The 12535-nt window shown below is 38.9% G+C and overlaps 1 protein-coding gene across 4 annotated transcripts in view; it reads left to right on the top strand.

Moving 5' to 3' along the window:
- The window catches only part of SGK1 (serum/glucocorticoid regulated kinase 1), a 109831-nt gene extending 108578 nt beyond the window's left edge, over nt 1-1253 (top strand). For all 4 annotated transcript variants that reach the window (XM_037520431.2, XM_037520429.1, XM_037520427.1 and 1 more), the window contains one exon: nt 63-1253. In XM_037520431.2, the coding sequence (XP_037376328.1) occupies nt 63-230 (168 nt within the window). In that variant the 3' untranslated portion in view covers nt 231-1253. The remainder of the gene's footprint in view (nt 1-62) is intronic.
- Nucleotides 1254-12535: the final 11282 nt, after the last annotated feature.

Below are 12535 nucleotides of genomic sequence, written 5' to 3'. Positions count from 1 at the left end.
TTCTCTGCCTTGTACCCAGGGCAAATAATTGAGCCTGAATGTGTTTCCCCTTCTTTCAATAGAGTGGGCCCAGTGACCTGAGGCACTTTGATCCTGAGTTCACTGAAGAACCTGTGCCCAGCTCCATTGGCAGGTCCCCCGACAGCATTCTCCTCACCGCCAGCGTCAAGGAAGCCGCTGAGGCCTTCTTGGGCTTCTCCTATGCACCACCCATGGACTCTTTCCTCTGAACTGTCTGAGGCATGGTCTCCAAGGATTTCTGTGAGTTTTTAAAATATGTTAGTTAGCCTTCGGGCGGAGCTGCCAGCTGTCGGGACATCTTACGAGAGAATTTGCACATCTCTGGAAGCTTGCACACCTTGGCAATCTTGTTGCACTGTTTGCTGGAAGCTTTTTGAAGAGCACATCTTCCTCTCAGTGAGCTCCTGAGGTTTTCATTTTTATTCTTCCTTCCAACGTGGTGCTATCTCTGAAGTGAGCAGTGGAGTGCCGCCTAGACAGAGGCAGTGGTCTTACGAGGAGGAACGACGCCATCCGAGGGAGGATCTGAAAGTCTGTCTGGGCCGTGATACTGAATCTTATGAAATGTGCCTTTTCTGATGAGATCGTGTTAGCTCCAAAGCCTTTCCTCTTGCGGATTGTTTCAGTTCTTTGCTTTTCCTTGTGGACTGTCTGTGTGAACAGCGGTATGAGTGTGGTATGCTTGATCACAGATGGATTGAGTCATCAGCATCAATGTGACACTTGCAGGACACTACAACGTGGGACATTGTTTGTTTCTTCCATATTTGGAAGATAAATTTACGTGTAGACTGTTGTTTTTGTAAGATAATGGTTAATTAAAATTTATTGAAATGGTCTTGCAATGACTTATATCCAGATGCTTAAAAGAAAGCATTGCTGCTACAAATATTTCTATTTTTAGAAAGGGTTTTTATGGACCAATGCCCCAGTTGTCAGTCAAGCCTGGTGTTTTCATTGTTTAAAATGTCACCTGTAAAATGGGCATTATTTATGTTTTTTTTTTTTGCATTCCCGATAATTGTATGTATTGTATAAAGAAAGTCTGTACATTGGATTATAACACTAGTATATTTAAACTTACAGGCTTATTTGTAATGTAAACCATCATTTTAATGTACTGTAATTAACATGGTTATAATATGTACAATTCTTCCCCCTGCCCCACCACACAACTTTTTTTGTGTGTGATAAACCAATTTTGGTTTGCAATAAAACCTTGAAAAATATTTGCATAAATTGTGTCGTGTGTGCTTCTGTATATTTCAGTGAAGGGAAAAATGATGGATTTGTTTAACATTTAAAAGCAGGGAAATGCTACTGTGATGTGCAGATCAGTGGTTCACTTAGAAAAGTGGCCCTTCTGACTCCAGAGGAATCTAAGGAGATCTTCAAATCAGCTTATATCCCAGGTCTTCATAGCAGCACTTGTGATGTCAGTCATTCATAAGGATTCATTATTAAATTCATCCAAACACATCCTTTCAGCTTACCTATCTAAAAAGGACAGCCCTGAAGAAATATTCCCTGTATTTATTGCCTGCCCAATGAAGTTGGCTGATGAGTGACATTTTGCTTGTCTAAGCTAATTCTTTCAACAAATATTTGAATGTCTACTCCGGGCCTGCCTTTCTTCTGAGTGCTGAGGACAGAGCAGTGAGCCGAGCAGACATCTCCACCCCTAATAGAGCCTGATGAAAAAGGCAGAATTTTTCAATTAAGCAGTTTGTTGAAACGGAAATCAAAATAAGAGTCTAAGTGTAGGGGGAATGCCACTAAAAAAGGTGAGGATGTTTGTCGTAAGTGGATATTATCCCAGAATGCTGAGCTGGTGGGACTTCGGCTTTCTGAGAGTATCCAGATCTGAACAAAGTTCATCCCAGCAAAGAGAAGAATCCCGAAAGAGCACAACCCTAATCAGGAGCCTCTTGAGTGGGGGTGTACCCAGCACTGCAGGGGCCCAGCAGACACTGGCTTTGGAATGAAGAAGAGGTCACTTCTGGACTCATCCACTGGAATATTTGCTGTGTGGGAGAGGGGAAGGTGGCATCCAAACTATTTGCATCTTGTATCCAAACTGTTTGGATATTTGTTCGGAATTTTTCACTTTTGTAAGCCTTTCACACAAATTTTTAACAAAGAGGGAGTCCTCAATAGTGGATCATGCTGCTGCCTTAATCTGTGTGTGTCAGTCTAGTGTAAGCCCCCTTCACTGACCACTCTGTTTGCACAGGGATTTCCCAGGTGAATTTGTGATCCTTTCCCCTCTTATGGCTCTTTTAGTTCATCCCCTTTCCACAGTTCTTCTAAGGGCTGAACAGGTATCTAGAGATCACTTTGTTTTTCTCCCTCATGATCCATTGAAGGAATAGAATCAAAGGAAGTCATTGATTTCTCGCTGAAGATAGGCCACAGGTCGGCCACAGGTCAAGCTCTGTGTTTCGTTTACTATTATTCTATAGATGTTAACTACAATGAATTAAAATGAATTCTCTACCAATCCCAACTGTCACATTAAACTACAGTGACTAAGTGAATTTCAAGTCTGTATTTTTCAAGTAAAGACTATTGCTAACTCTGTTGGAAACTTTTCTGCCATCTCCCCATCATTCTCATTATCAATAATACATGTGAATCCCTTGAACAAGAAGTGCTTAAATCACCATTCAAATCTGAACAGAGTTCTTGCAAGCTAGGGTTCTCCAATCCATTTATAGATAATCCAGAGGGGTCAGTCATGAGATACGAAGTTTTTGAATTTTTTAAGGATATGAATTTGTTTTATTGGCTTATAATCATCCTCTATATAAGATCTGATTTGCATTGTTCAGAATGAAATGTACCAGAGGCATCCGAGCATTGTCACACAAATGGGAGGAGACTAGATCAAGCATAAGTGGGTGGGAAGGGAACAAGGCGAGAACAAGGAAGTCACACAAGAACAAGGGATCAATTTAAAAAGGGCAAATATTTACTAAGCACTGAGATGTCAAATGGCATATGTGCAGAGGTAGCATTTGTCTAGGGGAACAGGGCATGTCCTCGCCACAGCGTTTGAGACGCTTTTAAGACCATGCTTAAACATCTTTAAGGACAACTCAGACTTCAGACTTCTCTGCTCAAACATGATTTGGAGGGAACTTATTCAACTGTGATTCCACAAGTTCAAAGGGACTCAGAAAACACTGCTACCATGAAGAGTAGGTCAGTCTCTGTGCTTAGAGAATTCACCATCTACTTGTGAAGACAGCATCTACCCATGGAATATGATAGGGGTAAAAAGATGAAGAGGTAAAAAGACTTTCAGAAGTCTAGAGGTTCTCTGGGGGGTCAGCTGTCTAGAGCAAGTTTCACAGAAGGGATATCAAAGATTCTTACTAACATTCTATTTCTCAGGAGTTTAATGGTATATAGGCCCTGAGGATTCAATAATAACAGTAATAGCTAATACTATTGAACTTGTACTATATGCCAGCCATTGTTCTAAGTATTTTATACTCTATTTAATCTTCAGAAAATTCCTGGGATGTCAATATTGAAGAAACTAGCACAGGAAGGTAATTTGCTGGTTAGTAAAGTAGTAATATTACTAGTTAAATTTTGATGGTCTGCCCCCAAAGCCTGTGCTTATGATGATTCAATCCTGCTTAGCAAATGATAAAAGAATGTAGAAGGAAACAATTGTGTGCTTGCTAGTCACCAATTTATTATTCCACCAGACTTTTAATAACATGCCTTTGAGGCTTAATGTTAGGCAAACACAGAAAGAGAAAATTTGCAATTATGACATAGACACATCAGCAGTTGATGATCATAACTAGAAATATAAATTGCAGTGGGAATGTAAGTTCACATGACCATTTTGGAAAGCTGTTTGGCATTATACTAAAGATGAATGTACAACTTACAATCTAGTAGTTCTACTCCATGGCTTATCCCCAAAGAGTGTACATAATTCAATTTTAAAAATCGCAATAATATTCACAGTAGTACTACTCATACTAGCTCCCAAATGGGAACAATTCAAAATGTCCATCAACAGTAAAATCAAACAACTAGTGTGATTTCATTTAATGGAATACTATGCAACAGTGAAAATGAATCAATAATTGCTGCGTACAACAACAGAAATTGTCACAAACATAGAAACCAGACTTATGATTTGATTTATGTAACATTTGAAAACAAGCAAACAAAGCAAATTTCCATAGACATCAAGACACCTTTGGGGAGGTAAGGAGGGAAGACTTAACAAAGAAGGCACATGAGGGGAGTGGTCTTCTGGGTGCTGTGAATTTCTCAATCAGGTTGGTGGTTTCAGGGAGTGGTTTTGCTTTTTAATATTTCATAAAACTATATACTGGTGATATGTGCCCTTTTCTCTGTTTGCTATATATCGATAAAAATGTTTATTAAAAAGATGTGGTGTGATAAAAACAGATACTATTGGAACATAGGTGGGATGTCTTCCTAGTATGAAGGTCTGGCAAAGTGCCCAAGTTTTCAGATAGCCTAAGAGAGATATACCCAGGGAGTATTCAGGTAGGCTGTCTGGATTTTTAAAGTAAGCTGAGTTGGATTTTTAAAGTAAGACACAAAGAAGGACATCCCTGATGCTGACTCCTGGTGGTAGGGGAGCAGTGGGGGCAACCTGCCTAAGTATAATGAATGGGATCTTGAAAAAAGGAAGGTTCTCAGCAGACCAAGATCAAAATCCCAGCTCTGTCAATGAGATTTTCAGCTTTGGGACAGTTACTGAGGCAAACCTCTCCTAATGTCAGTTTCTTCAAGGGCAGAATGGATGCTACCAGTGCGGATAGCTTTGCAGTTATCCATGAGACAAGGTCAGAAGGAACTAGAATTCAAAGAAAGGTAATTTCTTCCTTCCCCACTCATTACCTTTTCCAATTTCTCCTCCTTTTTAATAGATTATAGGAGGAAAAGATATTAAAAAACAGTGAGAAATAATTTGGAATTATATTGATGGAGCTTGTCCATGTTCTTACGTCTCATGGGGAAGTTTAGATTTCCTAAGACAACACAAGGAACACTTGGAGGTTTTCCATAAAAAAGATGAAGTGATTGAAAGAAATGTTCTGGTGAATCTTATCCAGAGTGTGTGATGGGGAGAGCTCTGTAATTAAAACAAAAAGTAAACTAAAGGAGACTTATCTTAGTCATCTCAATAGGGGTGGCAAAATATTTTGAGAGTCCCAAATTAGTAGAGCTTGTCAATTACAGCAACTGAAGGAACAAGGAAAATGAATCTAAAACTGGGCATATTTGGGGGCCTCCCTGGTGGCACAAGTGGTTAAGACACAACCTGTGAAGGTGTCCACAGCCACTGCGGCACGAGTTCAATCCCCAGCCAGGAAGATACCCACATGGCACAGCAGACCTCTCTTGTCTCTCCTGATGCTCCCATCAGCAGTATATTTCAGTCAGTCTGCCTGTTCTGCTCCCCACTCTGTCTCTGGTCCATCTTCTCACCCCTGCACCTCTAGCCTGTACCCCAGTTCTTGTATGCATAAATAAATAAATCTTTAAAAAAATAAAATGAAATGAAACTGGGCATATTTGATGTTTATTTCTTTAATGTAATTAACTTTTTGAAGTGGTTGTCACAGTTGCAATAATAACATTTAGGGTAAAGGCCACTGGCTAATTTCCTCAACATCTTAGAACATAATAAATCAGTCAGTCAATAACCAATAAACATAATTGATAAGTCAAAATGTAACAATTGTGGTTCCTTTCTACCCCATCCTGTTAAGTAATTTCTCATTTCACCCATGGGAAAGCCCTCACAGCCCTTTTCCATATGCTTTGAGCCTTGTATCAGGAACAGAATGATGTTAAACGTAACCTGGTATTAATCAGAACAACACTTCTACTAAGAAGATTAAGTCAGACCAAATTAAGTCTGATTTAATTTTTTCTCATATTGCATGAAATTTGTTAGCCAAGCACCAAAACCAAAAATTAAATTATGATTGCTTAGACTTCCCTTGTGGCTTATATGTGGTCTTCCTGGGTGCACTTTGGCCACTACATACTTGTGTAAGAGCACGTTTAACTTCTGTATGTTTTCTCATCTTTCCTGTGAAGGATTCTAGCAGCAAGATCAGGAGCATAACATTTACTTAGCGTTTACGTAAAACACTGTGTTCAGAAAGATATCTTTGTGTACTTGTATATCTTGGAAACCATGGACTCTGAAGGGCAGGGTTGTTGTTTCTCTTTTTCTGTGTCATCTGTTCTGTGCTCCACCTACTATATCTCTGCAGGCACGATAATGATGCTGTAATGACGATATATAGGTACAGCCTGTCCACAAGAAATTGTACATGCAGACAGTCATTTTTTGTAGGCAGTACACCAAGAGTCATAAGCAAAAAGACATAGTGTCACTTTACATGCACACCAAAAAAAACAGATGAGAAGCTGCCAGTCTGTTCATGACAAACAGATGAGTTGCTCAGTTAGCACAATTCTGCTCAATTTTATTTTACCTCTTTGAATAGTCAGACTGTAACTGTAGCATTCCAGAGGCCGAAGTCATCGGCCTCCCTATCCAGACCTACACCATTTGATTCCAAGTATGTTGCAGTGTTGCTGGCAAAGCTCAGCACAGATCTATTTGATTGGACAGTAATTCATTAAATTAGAGCTCACTTAATTAAATTAATTAAAGTAAAGCAGGAAATGATTTGGAGGTCCAAATGAAAACCAATGATTATATTTTCCTCTGGAAAAAAATAATGAAAAAGAGTCATACAAAAAGGATATGATGCTTGAATTAAATTATATGTTACTTAATAATTATGGACATTTGAGGATAAATTTAGGGGGAAAAACAAAATCTTTCAAATCAAACATGTATGTGACAGTTTTTAAAATTTAGCAAATAAAAAATGAAATAATCAAAAGGTGAAACAATGAAATAAAATAAAAGATGAAAGGTGTAAATAAAGTGATGCTTCTTTATTTTTAAACATAAAAACAAATAACATATTCATCGTAAATTAAATAAATAAAAATTACTGGTTGAAAGTTAGTAATAATTTCACAATTGCCTCTCTCAGTCATTTCCATTCCAATTTCCCCTCACAGGAGATAACAGATATTAAGCTTTTTGGTGTATTCTAGAATTTTTGTGTGTATATACAAGCATACTTTCAATAATGAGAATTAGAATTTGAAAGGAGGGGACAGAGGACATATCTTGATTATTGGTTGATTTTTTTAAGTTATCCTAATTGTTCGTTTCCATTGAAAGTTCAAAATATTATTTATGTTATTCCAGCACTTGAATTTTGGGGTGCAATGTCACCCTTACAGGGCATGTCAACTTTCTCATCTGGTAGTGAATGTAGACACTGCAATCTGATTTTATGCTGCAGAACAAAGTCGTCGACTCACTGAGACACAAGTATTGGCTTTCGAGGTTGCAACTGTATGATTTTCGTCTGGCCCAGAGACTTAAGAACCTAACAGTTCAGCAACTTCATTCTTGCTGCACCCTTTCTAAAGCAGCTCAAACCATGTTGATTTTCTGGCAAACAGCTGTTTCATTCCTAAGGCATACCTGAATGTTTTTGCAAAATTAACTGATCTGCCGATAATACTGTTCCTTCCAACGATTCGTACATTCTTTAAGTTACTCTCTCTATCAACTATCCTGTCCTTTCCAATTTCATAGAACCATAAAAATGTCAGTGTGGTAAAGATAGGTAGGTTCAAAGGTCATAGACTCAGGAGCCAGGCTTGTAAATCACTTAGAAAAAGACAGTTGGAGCCAGGGACAATGAACTTTCCCTTAAAAGCACTGAAATTAAGGTAATAATTAAAATTAAAAAAAAAAAAAAAAAAACCACGTTGGTCAAGTAAAATGAGGCTATGGCCAGAAACATTGCAAAGTATCTAATGTCAGCTCATATACAATTATGTAAGATTCAATGAGCCACCCTCAATTTTACATTCTTGTCCACTCCTTATCTATGACCCACACAACAAAAGACAAACCCCCAAACACTAGTTTGAGAGCTCTCCTCCCCCAGCTACAGTTTACAAGAAGGACACTAGTTTGCATGATTTAGATGATGACAAGTCCATCCCTTCAAGTTCACAGAGACTGTCCCCAGTTTCTACTCATGTTCACACACCAGGGGATACGAATTTTCATCAGAATCCCAAAACCAGTTTTAGAAAAGCAGCAGGAAGGCTCTTCAGCGTATCAACTAGGAATATTGAAGAGGTTCCCATTTTAGCAGACCAGCCACACACTCACAAGGGAAAATGGGCCACACATTGTTTATGATAGTCTGAGGCCTTTCAGAGCATAGACTAGCTTTCTCTCTGAGCATTTCTCTGGCTGTCTCCTCTTGCCTCAGAGTCACCGGCCCTTATACCCCCTTATCCCTTGACACAAGTGTCCCTATTTACATATACGCATGCCCCATGCCTCTGGGCCTAGGTGTCCATAATTACAGATATGCGTGCAAGTGTCAGTCATAGATGCTAATTGTGGGAGGGCGGAAAAAGCCTAATTTTTAACTCGTTTATCTTATAAATACTAAAGAAATATTGTTCAAAGGATGGGATGTCATAATTTTGCAAATATATTGATTCTTCCAAAATTTGTTTCTTGGTTTCAGTAATTCCCAATGAAAATCCTAAAAGGATTTTTACAGTGAAGTTGAAAATTTAATTGTAAAATCCATGTGAAAGGATATGATCCACATTTTATATAAAATTTACACAAAAGAGTTGATCCACTATAATGGAAGATAGAAAGCAAAAAGGAGAACCCACATCTATAACATCTTAAACCATTATGAAGACATTAAAACAGCACACTGTAGGCATATGGGACAGAAGAGATACATATAGAATATGAGATTGGTGGCACCATAAACCAATGGAGAAACTAAATTCTTTAGCAATTGATTTCTTTCTGTAAAGAAAAGCAAGTTGGATGTCTACTTCACATGACATTTAAAATGCATATCAGATGGATTGAGGACTCAATATGAAAGACAAAACTACAAAACTAATAGAAGAAAATAACAAAGAATATTAAGTCATTGATTAGCTAATTAATAAACAAACACACCAAATTGAGAGAAACCAGTGATCACTATCAGATTTGAGAAGCCAAGGGAATTTTCTAAATGGGAATCATGGTTTGAATAGAAGTGCAAAAATGGGAAGAATTTTAATAAACATGGGGTAACCTTCCAGAAGTCACAATAACATACATTCACAGAAAACTTTTTATACTGTTACCTTTTAACTATTTTATCTTCTCAGACTAGTGAGGCAAACAGGGCAATATAGTTGTATTCCCTTCTTACATATGCTGAAATTGAGGCTCAAAAACGTTTCAACGAAAAGACATGGAATAAATGCAAGGACCAGAAAACCGCTGCTTCTTTTCACAGCCTCCTTGGAGCATCGTGGCATATCTACTGAGCAGTGTGCATTGAGAACGGAACTGAAGGTCACCAATAAATAACTTTGGAATAGCAGCTCAGCTGAGAATGGGCCATTTGAAAACGCACATTAAATTTGTTACAAAATTTAGCTCCATTAAATTTGTTACAAATCTTCAAAGAGGCAGTTCCTTATGGTTAATGGTGTCTAAGGGCTGTGTTTAAAAGATAGTACAACATACTTCACATTCCTCATGGAGCTGATGTGGGGATCAAATGAAAGAAGAAGAAAATTTTATATACTTACATGGAATTACTGTCCTAACCCTCTTTATTTCCTGACACTCGTTAAGTTTGAAGTAACAGCACCAGCCTGCAGCGCCACACTGTGGCCACAGTAATTCTTGCTATTTTGACAAGTTTTCAGGTGGTAAATATTATCTCTCGATATCTCTTAATCAGGATATGTAATTTTTTAGATATTTCATTTATAAAAATTGTTTATATGAGATTCTGCTCGTGAATTTTATTTTCATAAGCCATAACCAAAAAAAGGCCAAATTTTCAGGTCACAAACCCAGAGTTTACCTGCTGTTTTAAACAATATAGTTGCCCTTGTCAGAATTGCAACCCAAGTGTATGTCTTAAAACCATCTCTTATTTAAGAAAGGCGGCTACCCCAGGAGAGAAAACTGGGGCGTTGATAGAGAGGTCTGTCTCTCCGGCTCTGCCTCTAAGTTGTACTAAAATTTTGAGTCCACATCTGAAATTTTTTTCACTATAGCTCACTCATTTATACATAGAGCTTTGTTTCTACAAAATTCCAGAGTGTTTTTCAATGACAGGCACAGCGCTTGGTGCTAGGATACAGTGAGGATCAAAAAGAAAAGTAGTAACTGCCTTTTTGGAGTTTGCACTTAAGATAAAGAGACACAAAATAATTAAGTCACCACAAAAACGTTGTTGCCTCATTTAGCTCGGAAAATGAGGACATTTGCTTAATTGATTTTTTTTTTTTTTTTACTTTTTGCAAAACAGCAGGAATCTAGCTTGTATCATGTTTATCTGGGTGTTCAGAGATAGTGGGTTTATAATACAAGGGTTTGAAGCCCTTTTGTTTAAACCTATTAATCACAGGAAGAAAATAAAGAATTTTCCTGTAGGTTATAACATAACCATGTGAAGCAATAGAATTCGAAGTCAGAAACACCCAGGTTCAAATCCTGTGTTCCCGTACTATACTGTGACTTTCAGCAAATGCTTTTGTACCACATACTCGTTATTTTGTATAAAACAGAAATAATATAGCCTACCTTGAAATGGGAAATCCACCGGTATGAAGCCATTGATTAGTAAATGCTGTGCCTAATTGACCAACAATCACATGATTTTTGTTTTGCTTAAGGGGCCACCGGCCGAGAGACGTAGAGCAGGGGCGCCCCCTAGAGTCCGAGTCCAGGCACTGCTGGGGAAGCTGCGCACCTTCACTGCTCTAGAAGCCCAAGTTGCGAAACCCAGCCTCTTCTCTAGTTTTTGTTTTGTATGTGATTAAGCTATTTTATTTTTTGTTATTTATCCCCACTACCATCACTTGTGTCCCCTCCTCCCTTTCTTTACCCCCCAACCCTTAAACTCCAAGCCCTCAGGATGTTTATTAATGTTCACCGATTTTTGAAAGTATTTTTTACTCTATCAAATTGTCTGCTATGTGGGGCCTCCCCGGTGGCGCAGCGGTTGAGCGCTGGGTTGCGAAGCTGCGCGCGGCCTCTGCGGCGCCGGTTCGATCCCCGGCTGCTCCCCGGCCACCAGAGGAGGGTCCCACATGGCGCGCAGACCTCTCCTGCCGCCCGCTGCTCCCCTCAGCAGTGTGCTTCGGTCCTTCTGCCTGCTCTGCTCCCCACTCTGGCTCTGGTGAATTCTCTCACCCTCCCGCGCTTCTGACTGTACCCAGTGCATGTATAAACAAAAAAAACAAACAAACAAACCAGCAAAAACAAATAAAGCATGCCTCTATAAAAAAAAAAAAAAACAAATTGTCTGCTATGTGAATGTCCAGTATTGTACTTCATCATGATGACTTACTAGGAGGCACCTAATTCTCTCAAATTCCCTCTATTTTGTTGAAAATGCTGCATTTTATCCCTTCTTATGGCTATCTAATATACCAATATACACAACGACATCTTCCTGTTCTAATTATCTGTGGATGGGCATTTAAGCTGCGTCCATGTCCTAGCTCTTGTAAATAATGCTGCTATGAACGCTGCGGGACATAGGGGTTTTGTGTTGATGGCTTCATGTTCTATCTGCCGAGAGTGGGGTTGCCCAGTTGCACAATATTTCCATTTTTAGTTTCTTAAGACAACTCCAAATCACTTTCTATAATGCTTGCACCAGTTCACATTTTCTTACATTATCTGCTTTAGGAAAACACATACTTACTAACCTTTTTAAAAACATTTCTTTATTTGGAGGCTTATTCTGACCGTACTTTTATAATCCCTTTCTGCATTATAGACTTCTGAAAAGGGCACCTGAATGGTTCCCCCTTGGCTCATATTCTCATCACTCAATGTGATACGGAAAGAATGAAAAGTAAAAGCCAAAGCTAATCTGGTAAGAGGCCGGTGTCATTAGACCTGGATATTAATTTTCCATGTGACTTTGCAGCTGAGTTGGCATTATTCTGTGACATTAGAAGATTAAAAGTAGGTAAGAAGGTTAGTGGAGAGACTATGCCTGCAAGAATACAGTGTTCTGCAAAGTAGAATAGTGCACAAGTATTTGTACTCATATGCATAAACATCCTAAACTCTGCCCTTTTGAAAGGAACCACTTGATTATTTCTGTGTCCCGTCGTTGGTAATTCTTGACTCCATAAATTTCCTCTTTCAAATAACCCCCCCCCCCATGAAAGGACCCATAAGAGAGATTCCCACATTTGCTAGGGGTAGGGAGGATTGGGTTGAGCAACCAGCTGTTGTTCTAGAGGCTGTGCACTGGGGAGACTTTCCACTGTGCTCTGGTGTGTGAAGCCACAGCATACCCAAGAAGCCCTGTGCTGAGGACCAAGGTCACGT

Source organism: Talpa occidentalis, unplaced genomic scaffold, assembly GCF_014898055.3.
Source record: "Talpa occidentalis isolate TD23 unplaced genomic scaffold, MPIMG_talOcc4v2.1 talOcc4.2, whole genome shotgun sequence".
Taxonomy (NCBI): domain Eukaryota; kingdom Metazoa; phylum Chordata; class Mammalia; order Eulipotyphla; family Talpidae; genus Talpa; species Talpa occidentalis.
This window is presented reverse-complemented; position numbering and strand designations above follow the sequence as displayed.